This window comes from Culex pipiens, chromosome 1, assembly GCF_016801865.2.
Source record: "Culex pipiens pallens isolate TS chromosome 1, TS_CPP_V2, whole genome shotgun sequence".
Lineage (NCBI taxonomy): Eukaryota > Metazoa > Arthropoda > Insecta > Diptera > Culicidae > Culex > Culex pipiens.
Genome location: NC_068937.1, coordinates 65,693,546 through 65,715,863, shown reverse-complemented (window position 1 = coordinate 65,715,863; position 22,318 = coordinate 65,693,546). Strand labels below are relative to the sequence as shown.

General features: G+C 39.1%; 1 protein-coding gene and 1 long non-coding RNA gene across 2 annotated transcripts in view; both read left to right on the top strand.

The window, feature by feature from the left end:
- Positions 1 to 4,861: 4,861 nt before the first annotated feature.
- Positions 4,862 to 22,318, top strand: part of LOC120431481 (uncharacterized) — a 42,460-nt gene continuing 25,003 nt past the window's right edge. The window contains exons 1-3 of the mRNA XM_039596595.2: positions 4,862 to 5,031; positions 5,143 to 5,404; positions 19,356 to 19,552. Coding sequence (XP_039452529.1) covers positions 5,017 to 5,031; positions 5,143 to 5,404; positions 19,356 to 19,552 — 474 coding nt within the window. The 5' untranslated portion in view covers positions 4,862 to 5,016. The remainder of the gene's footprint in view (positions 5,032 to 5,142; positions 5,405 to 19,355; positions 19,553 to 22,318) is intronic.
- Positions 12,083 to 18,313, top strand: LOC128093643 (uncharacterized). Its single transcript, XR_008212657.1, has 2 exons — positions 12,083 to 15,799; positions 16,377 to 18,313. It is a non-coding gene; the product is annotated as an uncharacterized LOC128093643 (long non-coding RNA).

Sequence of the window (22,318 nt, the reverse complement as noted above, 5' to 3'; positions counted from 1 at the left end):
GTTTTTATCTTCAAAAATGGCATAGTTGCAAAAAGGCGCATTTGAAAAAGAAAATCTAAATTGGAATAAAAATAACGAAATTTATTCATTTTCAAATTCTAACCGTTTTGTTGATCAAAATCAACGAAACTACATTATAGCATGATAGAACATGCTTTTAATTGAATTATATGTCCAAATTGGATGCGTATTTAAATAAATATAATTTTCAAAATTTTAAAATAGTTCATCCGATTTTCACCCGACATGTTTGCACCCCAACTTTCGCAACACGGGTAGCAAAGCTAAAGCTAAATTAGCCATCGAGTTCATTCAGCGAAGGAAAAGTTCATCGGGGATCCGTCGAGTAGCTAAGATAGGTGCTCGAGAAGTCCCCGAGCTGCGGGTAGCCTATTTTTCAGCAATTTTTTGGAATAATTTGTATTTGTTTTGGTTGTTGTTTTTACCTTCAAAAATGGCATAGTTGCAAAAAGGCGCATTTGAACAAAAAAATCTAAATTGGAATGAAAATCACGAAATAAAATTTAAGTTGGAGTAAATAAATGAAGATGCTAGTGAAGAAGCATTTAATTTGAATATCAATTTGAGTGAATATTCCCTCCGCACGGCTGGGACCTTGCCCCCATGGAAAGCATGGGACGGTCGGAGGGCTTGTAATGCACTTTACCAATACGGAAAGAGCAGGGGAGCATTTGTTCCCCATACTAGCGCCAGTCAAAGATGTTACACATTGATCTTTGCCGAGTGGTGTCTGGAAATATTAATAGTTCTTTATTAGTTATTTGAAGAATATTTACAGTGCCACAGTTTTGAAGAATAAATCCAGACGGAACCGAATGATCGAATGCTTCCTGTCGTCGGAAAATTCGGAGCAACTGGAGCGTACCTAGCGGCCGGGTTGTGTAGCGTAATGGAACTCCGATTTCGATATGATGGTACCCACGGCGGAGCTGGTCAAAGGACAAGCAGGACAAACTCGTTACTGGCCAATTGCGACTTATGCTGGCGAAGGTGATCGAGGACATCTGACGGCGGTTGCGGAGTCGTCCTCTTTAAATCTAAGTACTCATGCATGATAATTATTACAGGCCTGCCTTTTCTGGTCATGTTGAATACGATTAACTGCAACTCTAACCACTTTAATTTTCAGCAAAATTGACAAGACTTTTGACGAACGTGACAAGACAGGGGACTGTGAAACATTTTATACAAGTTCCGACTTTTTTATGTGGGAAAATTTTGCCCGACGTGTGTTTCTTTGCATTTGTTAAATAATTACCTTTGCTGACTGAGTTTAAACCTCAACATATGAATTCATTTTAATAATTTTACCTTTGTTGGAACAGTTAAGGGTCACATAGTAAAAGTCCGTTGGTGTGTGGATAGTGTACCCCGTTCGCTCGAGTTCCTTGGGGTCAGTTCTGTAGGTTTTAACAGTCTCGACAGTTAAAACCTACAGTACTGATTTTGGGAAGCTTGTGCGAATGGGGTTTTTAATGAACATTGGGGGCGGCGATTGAGCACGAAGTTTCGATTTAGCTTATTTACATCATTACACGATTACATACTCTCACAAACACAATCTCATTTTAACCTACCCAATCATGGCCTCAATCCCCGCTCCCATGGAGTGCGAGCGATCCACATGTGATTGACACGACCATTACCGTTCCTTTACCCAACCGGACTTGGACTTGTATACTTCTCATATTAAATACGCTCTGATCCCTGATTTGCCTGAAATGATTGGGAGTCTTAAGATAGATCAAGGATCCGTCTGGTGCTTGCTTCTATGTTAAGGCGGGGCCGGACAATGCCCAACGACCTCGGAATTGGGCCGCTAGGAGCTCTGTCATTCTGAAATGGGTCGTTGGAAGCAGCGCGAGGGCTATCACCACCTAATACCCGGGACTGAGATAAGTTGTATCAGCATTCGGCATATACAAAGTCTGATACAAACTATAATTTCGCTACCGGTTAGCGGGTATTGGATTGGACCACACACACACACACATGATAAATAATGTAAATTTACAGGAATATTTTTTTCTGTGTTGCTTTATCGCTAGGTCAAAGCGGAAGTTAGCCACTCCTCGAATTACATGCTGTGTAAATTTACATATTTTTTTGTGCAATGCGCTGATCCAGTGGGGTTTTTGCAGGTCTAGTGGTTTTTGGCACTGCACAGAAAAAATATGTAAATTTACACAGCACGTAATTACTGCTTCTTATGTAAACTTACTCAATGTAATGTTGAAATATGCTGTAAAAAGCAAAAAGTCATGGAAATTACTCCGATGTAAATCTAAATCTAATGTGAATCATGAATCTAATGGAAACGTTGAGCATGGAAACTAAAATCTGATAAATTTCTACCCGGGTTCGGCTTCCTGTAAATTCTCATTTAATGTAAATGGTATATCCAATGTATTTCTGCCAAACGGTGACTTCAACACTACCCGAACTAAAAATAGTTATATTTGGTTCTCTTTCTATCGCTCTCATACTTCGCTGGCCCACTACCTGAGCTTCGACCTGAACAAGTTGATGCTGCAGACGCTCGTTTTCAAAATGCAAAGATGGCTCAGTCGGCAGCGGGTAGCAGCAGTAACACTGAACATACTACCCGTCGTCCGTTCAATTCCAGTCCAGTGTAATTCCACTTGGCCCGCTTGGCCGTCGACGATAAAGCTACCCTACTTGTGAAACATCTTTTTAAAATAAGAATTTCGTTTTGCTGCCCGCTTCATTAATTTTAAACTAGAACATAGGCCACACCCTTTTCCTACTGCAATCCAAGTCGAGCTTCTCATTCCCATTGGCCAATCAGAATTAGTTTATTTGATTTATTTCAACAAAAGTAATGTAAATTTCCAATGAATCTAATGTAAATTTCCGATGAATCTAATGTAAATATTCATAATTTATCATGATACCTTTTGGTACATGATGAATAATGTAAATTTACAGGAATATTTTTCTCTGTGTGTATCAGCGTTTTGTTTTGCTGACGTCTGTTTTTTTATGGCAGTAGTTCGTGTCAAAATAAAACAGAAGAATTTTCTGCTGGATTTGGGAGAAACTCCGCTAGTAAAGTGGTTGTTTGCATTGGATCTGCTTTTTTAGCAGATTTGGGGTGTTGGATGGTTTTACAAGTTATAATAATGTTTCTCAATTAGTGAAAGTTTGTTGAAAACGATTTCCAAACATAATTCTGTTTGTTTTGACGAGTTTGCAAATAAATTCCCTCTTCACATAATAGTGTTTGTTTACTTACTCGTTCGATTTGTTGATTTGATAAACCAGCACTGTGTGAACATTAAATTTCAATTGAGTGGTTGATTTCACTGCACTCTACCTCTTCACTATACACATTTTGCTTTTTAGTTTCACTTAGTTTGTTCAGTATCCATCAATCAATTCTGAGAAGTGAATGACAACTGTCATTTCTGCAGCTACCTCTTACAGTAGAATTTCTGCCAGAGTAGTAGAGAACTACGCTGTAAACAACGAAAAAATTCGCTAGATTTTCTGCTGTCGCATATTTTTGCCAGTAATTAGCGAAACCAAACCAGCAGAACTAAGTTGCTGGATTTGAATTTGCTCAGCCGCTGATTTCAGCGAAAAACTTCGCTGGTTTAGTGTCTTTTTCGCAAATATCAGCAAAATCTAAGCAGGAAAATTCTTCTGCTGATTTGGCGATGGATCCCCTTTCCGTGTGGTTTTAGCTATATACGCACTTCGGAAGGAACCGGTCGAAAGGCAGCGAAAGCAAGCCAGAGAACGTAAAGAAAAGCCCCAAGAAATCGTGACCCCTTTTCTTGGGAGGTGCGTTTTGGCCCTTTCTCGAGAACAAGTGGCGCCGCATATCGGCGATGGTATACTTTATTATACCACTACTAATGGTGTCAGATTGTCGAAAAACTCAGTTTAAAATGTCTGCAAAATTGAAGACCTGTTACTCTCACCGGATTGTTGTTATTTTTGTGGAGAGCAAAATATTTTTTTTTCTTGCGTGCAGTCATCCCACATATTCGGAACACTTTTGTGATAATTTGTCAATAGCATGCCAAATGCATCCTTCCTATCGATCCTACTATTTTTAGGACCTTTGTCCAAACATTCTCTTGCTATTTCACTAGTAAAAGTAGTTCTTTTTGGAACAAACATTTGCATTTCAAGACCCCCCCCCCCTTCGTAACAAATCGTAACAGATGAGCGATACCCCCTACCCCCCCTGTAACGCGTAACACAAGGTCTTTTTGCAAATTTTTATAAGTGCTTATATGCAAATTTTACGTTACGTAACAAAATTTTTCATCACACCCCCCTCCCCCCCCCCCCCCCTAACTGCGTTACGTAATAAAAGAACTCTTATGAGTGCTTATATGCTAATTTTGCGTTACGTAACAACATTTTTCATCACACACCCCCCTTCCCCCCTAACTGCGTTATGTAATAAAAGAACTCTCCCTGTGGAACATCTGAATTTAACTGATATTTTCATATTGTACGGTCAGTTCCTAGCTGGACTCGGTCGCTGGAAACGACCGGCGACTCAACGACCGACGAAATAGGCGGCGGGCCAGATGCGGGCATAAAAATGTCAAAATTTCTTGCCCCCTCACTTCGTCTCACCATCCAGCTGCAGCTTTGTTGACAAACAAACGGAGCACGCGGTCACATGATGGCGGCATCGAGCCAGAATTAGGGGTGATCATTTGATTAAAAATGAAATTTTTTTCAAGAAAAATAATATTTTTCCGACCGAATAAAAAAATTGCGAGCATGTTCAAACAATTATTCCTGATGTCGGAGAAGTGATAAAAAAGCAAAATTTTAATCCATAATTTTTCTACAAATTGAATTTTATCACTCCAAATGGGAACCCCTAGGTCTATCCACGACCGTTTCCAATGACCGTGAGAAGATGCCAGAAAATCCAGCTACGAGCTAAATCCACAATAAAAAAGTGATCAGGTATCATAAATAAATGAAGGTAAATGTCAGGAATCAATGCTCAATAAAAAGGTAATAACCAGTTTTTTTTTTTTAAAGGTCCTATGAACTATTGTCTTCATTCAATATAAAAACTCTAGATATTTTGTCAGTAATAATACATATATTTTTTAAATATTTCAGTCGCATATGAGGTCTTCAGAATTAAGAACAATGGCATTAAGGCAAAAACATCAGATTGATAAACAACAGCAGTTGTTAGCAGCAAGAGAACAAAGGTTGCGATTTCTGAAAACACAAGAAGCAAATGAAACTGCTGTTACTGCTGAAGGAGAGCGGCTCCGACGGTTAAGAGAACGGGTTGAAGCGCAAGAATCTAAATTACGTCGACTAAGAGCATTGCGTGGCCAAGTTGATTTGCAAAAAACATATAACGTTTCACTAGGTATGTTTTTCTTTTTTTTTTATATATATACAGCAATTCCATTTGAAAAGAGCCTAAACCCAAAACTTTTTATGATATGATTTTTCGAAAAAAAAGGTTTTTGCGAAAAAATACGGAAATTGCCATTTTTCGAACCACCCTAGCACGAATGTAGGTCACCCTAATGGCCAAACAAAAAAATACGGGTCTAATTATTTTGGCCAAGGAACCCCCAGAAAAATTTTGAGCCCGATCGGAGAACTTTTTTTTCGGTTTAGGCTCTTTTCAAATGGAAAAGCTCTGTATATATATATATATATGGGTCATTTCATGTGACACATTACTTTAAATCAACTCTTTCTGATCATGCTCAAATGTGCAATAATACAGAATTTCAGCAAAAAAATAAAGTTGTCCAAAGGAGGGCCGCTATTTTTCAGTTCCTTTGGGAGCGTTCTTTTAACAAATCCCGCAAAGCAGTTCAATTTTATGTGGGAAGTATTATTGGACATTTTTTTTAGATTAAAAAAACGTTAATTCTATATTAAAACCAATTTCATATTATACTACAGTCAGGGGTGCTCAAAACTTGCGAGTTAAATAAAACAAAACCTATTTAAAAATATGTTATTTCAATCTATTAAATATAGAGCAATTCTCTACGAAATTGGTTTTTTTTTCTTCAATTTTAATTTTTGTATTTTTTTATCCGACTGAAACTTTTTTGGTGTCTTCGGTATGCCCAAAGAAGCCATTTTGCATCATTAGTTTGTCCATATAATTTTCCATACAAATTTGGCAGCTGTCCATACAAAAATGATGTATAAAAATTCAAAAATCTGTATCTCTTGAAGAAATTTTTTGATCGATTTGGTGTCTTCGGCAAAGTTGTGGTATGGATACGGACTACACTGGAAAAAAATGATACACGGTAAAAAAAATTGTTGATTTTTTTATTTAACATTTTATCACTAAAACTTGATTTGCAAAAAAACACTATTTTTATTTTTTGATATGTTTTAGAGGACATAAAATGCCAACTTTTCAGAAATTTCCAGGTTATGCAAAAAACATTGACCGAGTTATGATTTTTTTTAATCAATACTGATTTTTAAAAAAATTGAAATTTTGGTCGCAAAAATTTTTCAACTTCATTTTTCGATGTAAAATTGAATTTGCAATCAAAAAGTACTTTAGTGAGATTTTGATAAAGTGCACCGTTTTCAAGTTATAGCCATTTTTATGTAACTTTTTTGAAAATAGTCGCAGTTTTTCATTTTTTAAAATTAGTGCACATGTTTGCCCATTTTTGAAAAAAATATTTTTTTAAAGCTGAGACAATTCTCTATATTTTGCTTCTTCGGACTTTGTTGATGCGACCTTTAGTTGCTGAGATATTGCAATGCAAAGGTTTAAAAACAGGAAAATTGATGTTTTCTAAGTCTCACCCAAACAGCCCACCATTTTTCAATGTTGATATCTCAGCAACTAATGGTCCGATTTTCAATGTTGAAATATGAAACATTTGTGAATGTCAGAAATCGATCTATGGGTGTGAATTTGATGGATAATTCCATGAAGTCCAGCCAGAAAAGGCTGATGACGGCGAGCTCGGGTTTCAAAAGGTCAATCCAGATTTTATATTTTCTTGAGCACTCGGTCATTTTTTTGAGGCCATATAGCAACCCAGCCCAAGATTGTGACCAAAATTCTTGATATTTCGTGTCTCCTCCTGAAGCTGGGAACAAACTGAAAATTATCTCATGACCTAACGAAAACAGTTCGGATGCTAGTTTGAACCCCTGATGCACCGGAGCACATGATTTTAATCACTGATTAAACATAATTATCTCAATTCATCATAAATCCACGTAGAACTCCACGATTTTCTCAACGACTCAAGCAAAACCAAGCAATCAAAACAAAAAAGCTAACACACTGATTCAAAACAGCCCAAACATGCTTGACAGTTATTTCGCGACAGAAAAACTTCGCGAGAGTGAAACTCGCTCAATTTGGTTTAGTGCCGCGGCGACAATATGTCCTAATTGTTTGCTGACATCAATAAAATATCATTTTCAAAATTTTAAAAGAGTTCATCCGATTTGCTCCCGACATGCTTGCACCCCAACTTTCGCACCACGGGTAGCAGAGCTAAAACTAAATTAGCATTCGAGTTCATTCAGCGAAGAAAAAGTTCATCGGGGATCCGTCGAGTAGCCAAGATAGGTACTCGAGAAGTCCCCGAGCTGCGGGTGGCAAATTTTTTCAGCGATTTTTTGAATTATTATTTGTATTTGCTTGTTGTTGTTTTTGTCATCAAAAATTGCATAGTTGCAAAAAGCGCATTTGAACAAGAAAATCCAAAAGAAATAAAATTTAAGTTTCAGTAAATAAATGAAGACGCTAGTGAAGATGCTTTTAACTTGAATATCAAATTTGAGTAAATATTAAAGTAATCAGGAGTTTGGTTCAAAACGACTTAAATTTAAATTAAAAAATTGTGTTTCTTTGTAATATTTTTTTTAATAAACACTATTAAATTACCTACATTTAATATAAGTTATCATTTTTGAATTATGTTTTAAAATTCAAATAGGGGTAGGCAGTTGCAAAGTAACCGCCGACCTTACAAGTCGCATTCTCAATGCCAGTCCGCAGTTTGTGTGCGCGTCGCCGCTTTTTTTTTAAAATGTGCACCGTAGACAAAAACAGTGTAAAAAAAGTAAATCTTTCCCAGTTCCTGAGGGGAACACCCGTGAAGAGTATCGGGGCCGGCATTTACAAAGCGGATTCAGTGGCAGTTTTTCACTCAACTAATGTTAACATGTTTAGGTTAATGTTAACATTCCATAGGTCGCCTCCCTAAGGTGTCGTGATAAGGTCCAGTTTGTGACGATACACTACCTTCCCTTTACTAAGCAATTGATTCCAGAAGGGAAAAGATCACCAGTTGTGTTGGTCCGAGCCGGGATTTGAACCCCGATCTACCGCTTACGAGGCGGAAGCGTTACCACTAGGCTACGTGGCTCGGTCAACGCACAAAAACAGTGTGGTTCTGGATTTTTGTCAACTCCAAAACCAACCAAGCCCAAAGCTTGTAAAAAAAATTCTCGCAGACCTTCAAGTAAACCAAGAAAACTTGCGAGCATTGCTATTATGCAATAGAAGAAAAATAGCCGTGTTGCAGTTCGCCGACTCAGCAATGGCCTCGTCCATCATCGACAAAACTCTGGTATATCAGGGTTGCAAAATCCCGATTTACTTGGACAACAACGCTACGGAAGTTCGTGTGCTTGACCTACCTCTAGGCATAAGCAATGATGACGTAGTCAAAGTGATGAGTAAATACGGCGAAGTTTTGACCATCACCAACGACCGCTGGATTAACTTCTTCCCAGGGATCTCAAATGGAGTTCGGACCTTGCGGATGTTGCTGAAACAGCCAACGCCGAAATCAATCACTGTAAACAATGCTGCTGCAGCAGTGACGATTATAGGCAAAAAATCGCTTTGCAAACTCAAAGCAAAGAACAAAAAATGTGCGGATTCGAGTAAAAAGGTGAACCAAAAAAGCAGTAAACAACCGATTGAACCCGAGCTAACCACCAGACCAGCGAGGCTTAGTTGTCTAGAAGGATTAAGAATGCTATAAGAATCCAAGAAACTTATTTGGAATCTGTGTGAACCTAAGAACAGGAAATGCAATATTGAATGCAAGTTGAATTCAAGTCACTTACTGGTTGCATAATTGTTAGGCGAATATTGAACTTTCAACACGACCAGAATTCACCACAAAAAGCTTGGTGAACTGAATTGAAAAGCTTCCAAAATGAATCCAAGAACATACGAAGACTATAAATAGATTTGACCGGCCGCATCACTTACCATGGTGAATCCTGGCTTCACATCCATCTTACTAACACCCTCAAACCTCACGTGATACTTTGTCGAAGACGCAGCCGATTTAGAGGTCTTCATCACTCAAGTATCGGACTAAAATCTTATCCACTTCCCCGTGTCTTACCACTGGTCGTGGCCGGCACTGTGATTGGCTAGGGACATTTGAAAGTTGCGAAGTGGTGATGATTGGTTCCTACTCTTCATCTGTGGTCCACGGAGCAATTCTTGGAGGTCCTGGTCAATAACAGAGTAGCAACTACGGGTAGACACCAATGCTATGCTATGCTAATATTTTTTTTAATAAACATTATTAAATTACCTACATTTAATATAAGTTAACATTTTTGAATTATGTTTTAAAATTCAAAAAGCCGGGACCGTGGTGTAGGGGTAAGCGTGGTTGCCTCTCACCCAGTCGGCCTGGGTTCGATTATAGACGGTCCCGGTGGCATTTTTCGAGACGAAATTTGTCTGATCACGCCTTTCGTCGGAAGGGAAAAGCATGCACATCACCCTTGTGAGCAAAAGCATGTAATATTGTATGAGAAAACGTGTACACAAAAAGCATGTACAAAAGAAAAATAAATTAATTTTGCACACCCCAAAAATAACCATCAATCTGTTGACAATCATATCCAGATTACCAAGTCCGCGCCCCAACCATCTCGGCTATCTCGCCGCTGTGAAATTCGCTGGAACAACACCGATGTAGCTGTGCGTTCCCCATACATCGTATACAGTTAATTCAGTATTTGACGTACGGGAAACCTACTGCTACATCGGCGTTGTACACAAGTTTTACAAGACGGTGAGATAGCCTAGACGGTTGGGGCGCGGACTTGGTAATCTGGATATGACTGTCAACAGATTGATGGTTATTTTTGGGGTGTGCAATATTAATTTATTTTTCTTTTGTACATGCTTTTTGTGTACACGTTTTCGTATACAATATTACATGCTTTTGCTCACAAAGGTGATGTGCATGCTTTTGCATGCGATTTTACCTTCGGATTTTTTGCTGTGTACCTACGTTTTTCTTATTTTCTAATATTTTTTATTAATTTCATTTAAAAATATATTGAATAGTTGCACATACCATAAAACTGGATGACATTGATAGCCGTGAGGTGACTATGATAGGTTAATGATTCTATTGTAAAATTTAAAATACGAATTAAATGCAAACGGAATGGTATGAAACCATGTTGACCTTGGTAGATACCAAGTACTTTATGAAGCTGTTTTCGACAAATTTTGAAAAGTTTTAAAGGTTAGTAAACTATAATTAAATAAATAGCATTATTTTATTACTTTGAAAATGTAATGTTTTTGTCATTGAAAATAAGTTTGAATTGGAAAACAGACTGCATTATCAGATTTTATTCAACAATTTTACTCTTAAAATAGTTCAAATTGTTTTTGAAACAAAATTCAAAAATATCTTTAAGGGTGCACAGCAACGAAGGAAGTTTTTGTCTTCTTATACCAAAATTGTCAAACTTACGGACCCAATCCTGCAACTACGGAATTGTAAAATTAATGAAACTTTGCTGTAAATTACTTGGTACACAGTACTTTAGGGAATGAATAAAAAAATATTTCGATAGTACTCGTAGTTTTGAAGATACTAAAATGTCTGTAACAAAAATCTGGGTGCAAAAGCTCTGGTTGATGTGCACCGTTAAATTTATTAGCATTTTCAGTACCACAAGTTGTATAGTAAATCACTATCAAAATAACCCCGGTTTTTAAAATAACAATTTATCAAAACGCTTTATGAAATTCTTTTTTTTTGTGAAAACTACATACAGTCATCCCACATATTCGGAACACCCACAAATTCGGAACACTTGCAGCTTTTCTGTCAACCCTACTATTTTTAGGACCTTTATTTGGACATTATCTTGCTATTTCACTTGTAAAAGTAGAACTCTTTAAACTTTTTTTTTCAAGACTATTTTATCCAGAACAGCAAAACATTGCTGTTCCATAATTGTGGGATGTTACTGTGCCTCCCACAATTGAATTCAACTGATGTTTTCACTAAAAAAGATATCAGAACATCACTGAGCTTGAGTTTTATTGGTTTCAGAGTGTGAAATCATTATTTTGTTACAAAAATGTACTCCTGGAGAGAAAAAGAAGGTTTATTTACATCGTAAGAAAAAAGTGTTCCGAATTTGTGGATTTCAAGGGTCAATGTTTGTCTTAAAAAACTTGATATAAAACGTAAAACTGTACAGCCGGTCTATACATCAATCGAAAGATCGCAAGAAAAGCTTTCACATGAAGGTAAAAGTAAATCATTATGTTCAATTATCGATTTTCTATGATTTGTTGAACATTGGCCGATCGCACTGTGGCAGTGCGTGGCCGAATGGTTACGCTGTCCGCTTTGTAAGCGGATGATTCTGGGTTCGATGCCCATCTGCTCCAACCTTCCATCGGATGAGGAAGTAAAATGTCGGTCCCGGCCTTGGTTGTTAGGCCGTTAGGTCATTCCAGGTGTAGGAGTCGTCTCCATGCCATAAGTACAAACAACACACCAAACCAAGCCTACTCCGGTGGAATCGCTGGCGGCGGTTGGACTCGCAATCCGAAGGTCGTCAGTTCAAACACTGGGGTGGAAGGTTCCTTGGAGTAGAAAGAGGTTTGGGTGCTCTCCCCATTCAAGTCTTCGGACTCCTAGGTTCGAGCAGAAACTTGCAATAGAGACCACAAAAGACCCGGGGGTCGTTAATGTGGATGGTTTGATTTTTTTTTTTTTTGCCGATCTGTAAACTGTTCCAAATATGAGGGATGGCTGCGTTGCGTAATAAAAGATTTTTGAAAATGTGTGATTGTTAAAATACTGGTGAATGTGTTTAATACAGTCATCCCACCTATTCGGAACACCCACAAATTCGGAACACTTTTGTGATAATTTGTCAATAGCATGCCAAATGCAGCTTTTCTCTCGACCCCACTATTTTTAGGACCTTTATTTGGACATTTTCTTGCTATTTCACTTGTAAAAGTAGTACTTTTTGGACAAAAAAAAACTTCATTTCAAGTCTATTTTATCCTGAGCAGCAAAAAAACTTCATTTCAAGTCTATTTTATCCTGAGCAGCAAAACACTGCCTCCAAATTGCCTGTTCCATGATTGCGGGATGTTATTGTGCCTCCCACAGTTGTGGAACACTTGAATTTAACTGATATTTTCACAAAAAAAGTTATCAGACCATGGATAAAACATCACTAAGCTTGAGTTTCATTGGTTGCAGTGTGTGAAGTCATTATTTTGTTACAAATATGTACTTCTGGAGATATCCAATGTTTGTTCACATCCGTAAGAAAAAAGTGTTCCGAATTTGTGGATTTCAAGGGTCAAAGTTTTTCTTCAAAAACTTGATATAACAGTTAAAATTTGCAGTTGTTCGATACAGCATTCGAAAGATCGCAAGAAAAGCTTTCAAATGAAGGCAAAAGCGAATCATTGAGTTCAATTATCGATTTGCTATGATTTTTGAACATTGGCCAATCTGTAAACTGTTGGGATGATTGTACAATCCAAAAAAATGGATCAACTGCTCGTAATTTCAAGTTTGTTTTTAACTATTGTTTTTATGTAATAAAATTGTTATATGTTAAAAATAATTTTAATAATTCATGAAAAAATCAAACCTTATCTGTATCATTTTTAGTCCTTTCTGATTTACTTTTCAATATCTTGCTTTGAAATTTGACTTAAATGTAAAAACACATTTCATAAATAGTGTTTGGATATTTTTTATTTCAAGCTGACCAATATTCTCATGCAACATTTTTAATCTCGGGAAAATGCTATTTATTTCACTTTGAGACTTTGACAGTTGGAACTGTTTTGCAAATTCAGAGACAGCAGGTAACCTTCTAATAAAACTCAAACGATAAAACAATAGCTGGCCGAAAAGGAAGATGAACATTGACCCAAACGCACTTAATTGAAGAATGTGGTTTGGTTTTGGTTTTGGCAATAATTTATCAAAATTCTGTTTTGTCAAAAAAAAAAACAATGCAACGTTTTTAACTCTTGTGAACACTGGACATCGTCCGGGAAGAATCCCCAGCACCGGAGTAGCCGCGGCCGCCGGTCCACATCCAGTCTGATTCGTAAACAGACATTTCCAAGAGTCCACATCCAGTCTGATTCGTAGACAGACATTTCCAAGAGTCCACATCCAGTCTGATTCGTAAACGAACATTTTCTTGATGCAATGCATCCCGGTCCACATCCAGTCTGATTCGTAAACAGTCATTTCCTAAAGGCCTTTCCAGTTCGATTCGTAAACGAACATTTCCTTGATTCCTTTCCCCGGCCACATTCAGTCTGATTCGTAAACAGACATTTCCAAGAGGCCTTTCCAGTTCGATTCGTAAACGAACATTTCCTTGATTCCTTTCCCCGGCCACATTCAGTCTGATTCGTAAATAGACATTTCCAAGAGGCCTTTCCAGTTCGATTCGTAAACGAACATTTCCTACGGTCAGTCTGAAGCTTCAACAAGAATCAAAGAAGTGCATGGACCACGCGTACCGGTGGTAGCGAAGCATGTTAGTATTCGGACATAGGCGAACCTGCCGCACACTCGCTCGATACCGCGATTTAGGCCGTGAAACCTCAATCTTCTGTTAGCCCGTGTGCACAACCAAGTGACGAGTACGCGCCGAGGCCACCTAAGTACAAGGCTGTATATCATAGGTACTCGCGATCTTGCTTTGCATTAGTGTGAGTGCATAACTCCGTGCCACTAAAACCAAAACAATAACAAATGAACAATGGACCGTGCCAGGAAAACCAAAACATAAACAATGTCAGTGTCAGTGGAGTGAGAGAGTCAGAGATAACGATTTTGACAACCGCACTACTACACACTCAATCGCGAGTACCTTAGGTAGAAAGCCATGACCTATGTAGGCGAAGACCACGGGTATGAATCTTCAAGCAATTTCAATATGGCGACTTGTATCAGAAGAAAGTGAGGCATTTTCGCTAGTTCTCACTGTTCTGTGTTCTGCGTGCACGTCCGCAAACATCGACCACACACATTCTAACACAAAGCACCACCAAGAGGCAAAAGGTGATTACGAATATTTTTGGCAATTTTGTTAAAAAATGTGCGGTTTTGCAAAAACAAATAACAAAACCAACTTTTAAGTGTAGTTTGACTGTCAAACTTGTAATTCGTTGCTGATTTGTTCGAAAATTTGCTAAAAATAATAAAAAAATTTGCAGCACCCCATTTGGACGGACATTTTTGTTGTCACCTTCTGGTTCCTTGGATTAGCCATGGATAATTTCACAGTGTAATAAACAGGGCAGCTACCACCACGTGGCGCCACTGTTTCGAATGAGAAAATGATACAGGTTTTTCAGACGAGTTTCAATCCCGTGCGAAGACGCTGGTGTGCTCAACGGATGACACTGACAGTACATGCCCGAATAACAGTCTCTTTCGTTCAACTCAACTGATCGAGACGACCTGCTATACCAAGCGTGAATGCACGAACCACGTGAACCAGTGATAGCGAAGCGTGTATGCGGACATAGGCGAACCTGCCGCACGCTCGCCCTGCATCCTCTTGGTACGTTCGTTTGATGGCTAGTTCCACACTGAGTGCCGCACTCAGAGCTGTCAAAGTGTTTCTTTGAAGAAACTCGCACTAGTTCCGCACGAGTTTCGCCGCCATCTTGGAACTGAAACTCTAGTGCCGCACTCGATATTTTTTTCAGTTTCATGCTAGTTCCACGTACACTGACAAGTAACGTTCGATTGAACCAAAACTGGCACCGACTAGTGCGGCACTCAGTGCCGCACCGGCTCTTCAAACGAACGTACCATCTGTTTGCACTTGTGCACACCCGAGTGATGAGTACGTGCCGCTACCGAAGTAGGCGACGACACTGGTGCACTCAACGGATGACATTGGAAGTACATGCTCGGAGAACTACACATTACGCTAAAGTGTTTGTTTTTAAATTCCATAACATCAAAGACTCGCCTTGCCGCAGTTTTCACCAAGTTTGCACCAATGAAATTTCCAGCTCACTTTCAGACCAGAAACTTTGTAAGCTTTACAATTTTTCAAATGTTACAAAATTTCACTCTTCCATTTCTTTTAATAACATTTAAACGCTCCCGGCTTACCAAAGGTTAACGATGCTCACCCTGGTCAGTCAAGGGTTAACAAATAACCTCCACCAGCTCCTCTTCCTCCTTGTCAAGCAAAACACACAATCCATCCGCGTGCTGGGGATTTTCCAGGACTTGATGCAGGCTTTAAAACTTACCGGCAGTGTTCCGGAAGTTATTCCTCCTGGCAGAATCGATAAATGTGAACACTGGACATCGTCCGGGAAGAATCCCCAGCACCGGAGTAGCCGCGGCCGCTGTTGCGGAGAGAATGCGCTCGCTGACTGAGCGTCGGTCCAACAGCCAAACTGTCATTTGGGCTCTATTTACAGCGGTACACTGGGGTCCTATACAACAAGGTTGGCACAATACTCACAACTCTGTATGCTGTATTGAATTCCATTTTTGATAATAATTTAAGCAAAACAATGTCATTGGGTAAATTTGGATTTGCAAACACACAGTCGATCCAGCTCACGTCAGCGAAGGTTTACATTTAGAATGAGTAGGATAGCTTGCTTGTTTTCAAATCCATATTGGTTCATTCAAAATGTTTTGCTTGAATTTTGCTTTTTACGCAATTCAAAAGACCTTTTCAAATGTCAAATTCTCGCTTACTTTTTCAAAAGGGTTTCTATGTACATAGGAAACACATGGGGCATTCGTTGTTTTGAAAAAGTTATCTAGAATTAATCAAACACTGCTTCAACGCGACATAAACAAACTAATTAACACCCCAGATTGCCAAAAGTCATTTTTCATGCGTAAACTTGCAGCACAGGAGGGTAAATATCTCTGAACTCGAAGAATTGAAATTGAAAAATCAAGCATCTTTCCTAATGTAAGCGGTAAACGCACTTCGGAAGGAATCGGTCAAGAAAAATTTCAAATGGGCAGCAGCGGCAGCGAAAGCAAGCCAGATAGGGTGAGGAAAAGCCCCAAGAAATCGTTTCCTCTCCTTTGTTCTGCTGTTCGTAAAGCTTGTTTCTTGACCCCTATCCTTCCGATCAGCGTACTAGCCTGTAAACATTTACTGACGTTTACAAACTCACATTGACCCAATTATATTGTTTTGCTTGAAAACCCCATCCGACAGATGATTTGCTCCCGTTAGATCCCGGGGGGATGCTAAAGGCAGCCATCTTGACGGTTGAGATTGATTTTGCGCGCAAACTGCGCACAGTAAAAACAAAAATATTTTTTATTTATAATAAAAAAATAACGTTCATTCTAAATTAGAATATTAAAAGTTAAATTACACAGTAGTTAAGTTAAACATTTCATGAGCATGAGAGAGATCAGCCATGATTGCCCCTCCGTTGCTGAACAGAACCGTAATATCCTTTCAGCACTACTGATCATAGGCTTCGACGATCTAGTGGTGTTTCCCTTATCAACAGCATTTATGAATGCGCTGAAAAGACAAAACACCATGATTGCTAAAGCTAGATCAGTTGCGAATATGTAACAGTCATTGGCAACCAACGACACCCGCCATGTCAGTAGATCTCAATTGTATGGGACGGGAATGTTAGTTAGCGCACCACCACAGAAGATGATGATGCGACCCAAAATCAAAAAGTATGTTGAAAGGTATTATATATTATTCTCAGGGCAAGCAATCGGATGAGACATTTCCCGTTTATCGGTTGTTAAATTTTAAATGAAATGGTTTAGTCTTAGACAGCCGGCTGTGGAAAGATAGAACCAAAATCATTTGTAATTAAAGAATGAAGGATTGAACAGTGCAATTTATAACTTGAGATGATTTTACGAGTTTTAAATGATTGATGTTTAGTGAGGTACTGATTAACGTTGCGAACGACAAGTTACAATATTTATCAAGTTGAAATGGTATGATAGGGTTTTGTTGTTGTTGCACACCGACGACGGTCGCGAAACATCTAGCGACCCGACGAAAAGGCATCGCAAATCGGACTGGCTAGCTATACATTTCATGTGATAAAAGTTCAACATTAAATGAGGTCATCAGCCAGATCCCAACTATAGTAGTTTATTTTAGACATAAATTGAAAAAAATCATGGCAAATATATACACTTGGCCTGGCCCCATTTCCAATGCTCTTTCGGGCAACCGCATTTAATTTTAGATTAGAGCAATTTTTTACCCGGGCTAATACAAGGGTGCTCAAAACTGGTATAACCTCGGGTATAACTTAAAAAAAAAACACTTTTAAATCAATTTTGAGAAAGATATATCTTTTGCCACGAGCAAGAGAGCACCATACTTTCTTAGAGAAAGTTTTAGCGTTCAAGGTACTGTGTCATGTTTTCAATTGGTAGAAAAGAAAATAAAAAATGTTTTCCCATACAAAATTTAAATGTGCTCGAGTGATTTGGGGCACCCCAAACCACAAGTTACAAAAAGAGTGGAATAGGGACAACCCCCGGGCATCCGAGCCCCCTGAATGAGATCACATAAGAGCAGTTCTCTACTAAATAGGTCAAAAAAATCAAACCATCCACATTAACGACCCCCGGGTCTTTTGTGGTCTCTATTGCAAGTTTCTGCTCGAACCTAGGAGTCCGAAGGCTTGAATGGGGAGAGCACCCAAACCTCTTTCTACTCCAAGGAACCTTCCACCCCAGTGTTTGAACTGACGACCTTTGGATTGCGAGTCCAATCGCCGCCAGCGATTCCACCGGAGTAGGCTTGGTTTGGTGTGTTGTTTGTACTTATGGCATGGAGACGACTCCTACACCTGGAATGACTTAACGGCCTAACAACCAAGGCCGGGACCGACATTTTACTTCCTCATCCGATGGAAGGTTGGAGCAGATGGGAATCGAACCCAGAATCATCCGCTTACAAAGCGGACAGCGTAACCATTCGGCCACGCACTGCTCCTAAATAGGTCTATATTCTTTAATTTTAATTTTTGTAATTTTTTATCCGGCTGAAACATTTTTGGTACCTTTGGTATGCCCAAAGAAGCCATTTTGCATCATTAGTTTTTTTGTGATTTTTAATTTAATTTTATGTCACTAAAACTTAATTTGCAAAAAAAAAATATTTTTGATTTTTTTTCATTTTCTGATATGTTTTAGGGAACATCATATGCCAACTTTTCAGAAATTTTCAGAACGGGCAAAAAATCTTCGACCGATACAATACAGATCAATACTATACAGATTTTTTTCAAAAAATCTAAATATTGGTCGCAAAAAATTTTCAACTCCATTTTTTTTAAATGTAAAATCGAATTTGCAATCAAAAAGTACTTGAGTGAAATTTTGATAAAATGCACCGATTTTAAGTTATAGCCATTTTCAGGTAACTTTTTTGAAAATAGTAGCAGTTATTCATTTTTTTATTAGTGCCCATGTTTGTCCAAAAATGGCTTCTTTGGGCATACCGAAGGCACCAAAGAAGTTTCAGCCGGATTAAAAACTACAAAAAAAACGAATGACCAAAATCTCAGAGAATTGCTCATAAGGGGGCAACCCCCAGCCCCTCGGATGAACCCTGGACAACGCCGGAATATCAACGCTGAGACGGACAAAACGAGACGACAACGAGAGAACGACATCATCATGTGGACAACCGGTATATTATGTTTAGATTTTCTTTTCATTGTAATTTAAACCATGAAAGACACCGGAGGTAGCAAATTAAAAGGTGTAAGCTGGGTCTGCACCGATTGCTCCCAAACTTTAGGGGGTTGTTTTGGGGCCTTATTACGATCAGAAATAGTTGTTCTGATTGAATTGCACAATTTTTGAAGTTTTCCATACAAATGTCGAGTCACCCTAATACACAGCACGCATATCGTAAGCATGATCAGAAAAGGTCGATTTCAAATTTGTGTTTTTCGTTTACAGTTGGGGTGAAATGACCCATTTGTAACTATTCCACGCATATTTGAAACTTAATATTACAATATATCTGCATAGGCAACGATTTGGATTCTATACGGGCTTTGTTTAGTGAGAAGGAGAAAGAACTGACGCTCGCTGTCGCTAAAGTTGAGGCACTGACAAGGCAACTTGAAGAACTGAGGCGTAATCGAAGAGGAAATATTAATTACTTTTCAAGTTTTCCCAATCATTCAGCAGCCATAGAATTAGAAAATCTAAGAAGTGAACTAATGGTGAGTTGCTAAATAGAGCGTTTCCGTACTTTTTTGCACGCTCTCGAAACTCTCTCTTTTATAGAAAAACAAAGAAAAACAAGTCGTTAGTCCAAATAATAAGTAATATTTATTTTAATTTGATGTATTCTCAAAGGCTGCTATAGGCAGCCTTGCTTATATTACATGAATAAGTTGGGTTTTTACTGCTCGTACACACAAAGAAAAAAATCTGAAAATTTAAAAAGGTAGTTTGTTGGATTAAAAGATCGCGTTGGTAAATATCCGTAGAAAGATCAAACTTTTTATTTAAAAAATTGGAAAGTTTTTGATATTACCATGCATTTATGGAACAAAATCGTTGTATCGGTAAAAGTGTTTTACTTTTAATTGGAAAAGAAAGCTTTTATGGCAAGAATAAACAACATTTGTCCTTGTTTTTATATTTATAAGTTTTAAACAGCATGTTAAAAAAATTGTTAATGTTTTTAACGTTTATGCTCAAGGTTGGCCAACATCCGAGTCCAAGCTGTACCGATTCTTACGGTACGCCACCGGTCGCTTCCGAGGACCCAAGGCTGGACGGATCCGGATGGACTTTCATCAGGACAGGCTTGGAGAAGTTGGCTGTTGATTCGGGAAGGGTGGTCAATGTTTCCCGGCTGGGAAGAGAAGTGCCTGAAAGGAGAGTTAAAGATCCTGGAAGCGCATCCGGATCTTGGGGTTGATGGGGTCCTCGGAACAGAATTCGATTTCGAGCACTTCATCCTCCTTCGAGAATGAAACAGATTTTACTGGCTCGCTGTCCAGGTTCATCGGCTGAAGCTGCGCCGTCGCGAGGTGAGCATTTATGGGCGGGTATACTATAGTTGCTAAAATAGATGGAAAGTAAGTGAAGTTGGCTAGCCACTGCACACAATATCATTACTCGCCGGCAGGGTTGTTAAAATATCAAAATATCAGCTCTCAGCAACTACAATTATCCCGTCTGAATATTCATTAGCCCGGGTCAAAAAAAATAAAATTGCTCAAATCAAAAAGTATATGAGATTGCCCGAAAGAGTACTCCAAATGGGGCCTCCAGCCCAAATTTCAGCCCATTTGGTTGAAAATTGGCTTGCCTTGAGCAGGAACAAGTTTAAATGGGAATTAACCCGTAAAACTTAAGCAATTGGGTACATTGCTCTGTACAAGTCTGTCGTTGAAATTTAACGACTTTTGCATACCATGGGGTCCAAGAGGATGGTCTGGGGAACAATTCCTCTGAAGGGTGCAAGATGATCCGAGGCCTCTAATCTTGCCTAGAAGCAGATTCATTCCGGCGTCGCCGAAATTCTCATGGTCCCAGCAAAATGTACAGGGATAAATCAAAGCACACTAAGAAGGCTGCCTCGATCAGAGGACGCCACATGTCAATCAGCCACCGCATGGCAGGAGGGTATCTGGAAATTGGGTTTTAAATTTATATTTGACGTTTATAAAGTGTTTTTGCATAAATATCTGACTAAATAAAATTATATAACATTGACAAAACCACTTTTAAAGCCAAAATTGGAGAAACCCTCCTGCCACGCGGTGGCTGATTGACATGTGGCGTCCTCTGATCGAGGCTGCCTTCTTAGTGTGCTTTGATTTATCCCTGTACATTTTGCTGTGACCATGAAAATTTCGGCGACGCCGGAATGAATCTGCTTCTAGGCAAGATTAGAGGCCTCGGATCATCTTGCACCCTTCAGGGGAATTGTTCCCCAGACCATCCTCTTGGACCCCATGGTATGCAAAAGTCGTTAAATTTCAACGACAGACTTGTACAGAGCAATGTACCCAATTGCTTAAGTTTTACGGGTTAATTCCCATTTAAACTTGTTCCTGCTCAAGGCAAGCCAATTTTCAACCAAATGGGCTGAAATTTGGGCTGGAGGCCCCATTTGGAGTACTCTTTCGGGCAATCTCATATACTTTTTGATTTGAGCAATTTTATTTTTTTTGACCCGGGCTAATATTCATGCCTCAAATACAACTGCTCTGCTCTCCTTATTGAAACTCTCAACGCCGAACATAGCCGAACACTTTTTCGTGTTTACACACTCACGATTGACATTTTCCTTTTCTCTCTCATTCTCGCATCCACGATCATCCTATCGTAACAGCGTTTAACCACCATAGCCGCCACAAACCAATTTTGCCAACGCAGTTTAACGGGAAGTCATGCGTGGTCGGCTCCTAATCGCCATCTCGCGTTCTCTCACTGCAGTTTTCGGAGAGCTTGAGAGACTCAGTGGTGGGAGCACTTAGTCAAGAAAAAGGAGAGGAGTGATAGAGAGAGAATAACATCGCTGGGAATCACGAGACACAAGAAGAGACATCACAAGCTATAGTGACGACCGCTATCTCGCCGCACCGGTGTTGTAAATTGCCGGCACCGAGTGCAACATCCGCTCTGACCACCTCCGATTATCCCGCTTCTCGTCGTCCTTCTCTTCGTCGCATCCTTCTCCTCACCGTGAAAATTAACTTTCTCGTACTTGCCCAAAAACCGGACGTTAATCTTCTTCAACGCAATCATGCAACGCTTTGGCAGCGCCATCTCCTCGATAATCTCATCCAAGTCCTCGCGGGAATTGACCTTCAACTACCAATCCCGGGCCAACACCACCGAATACAACCGGTGCGAATCCACATTCATACCGCCCATCCTACAAAAACAAACAAAATCAATCAAAAGCCCCACAAAACACCCATGCTTCCTCCTTACATAATCCAGTCGTGGAACAGCTGCAATTCCTG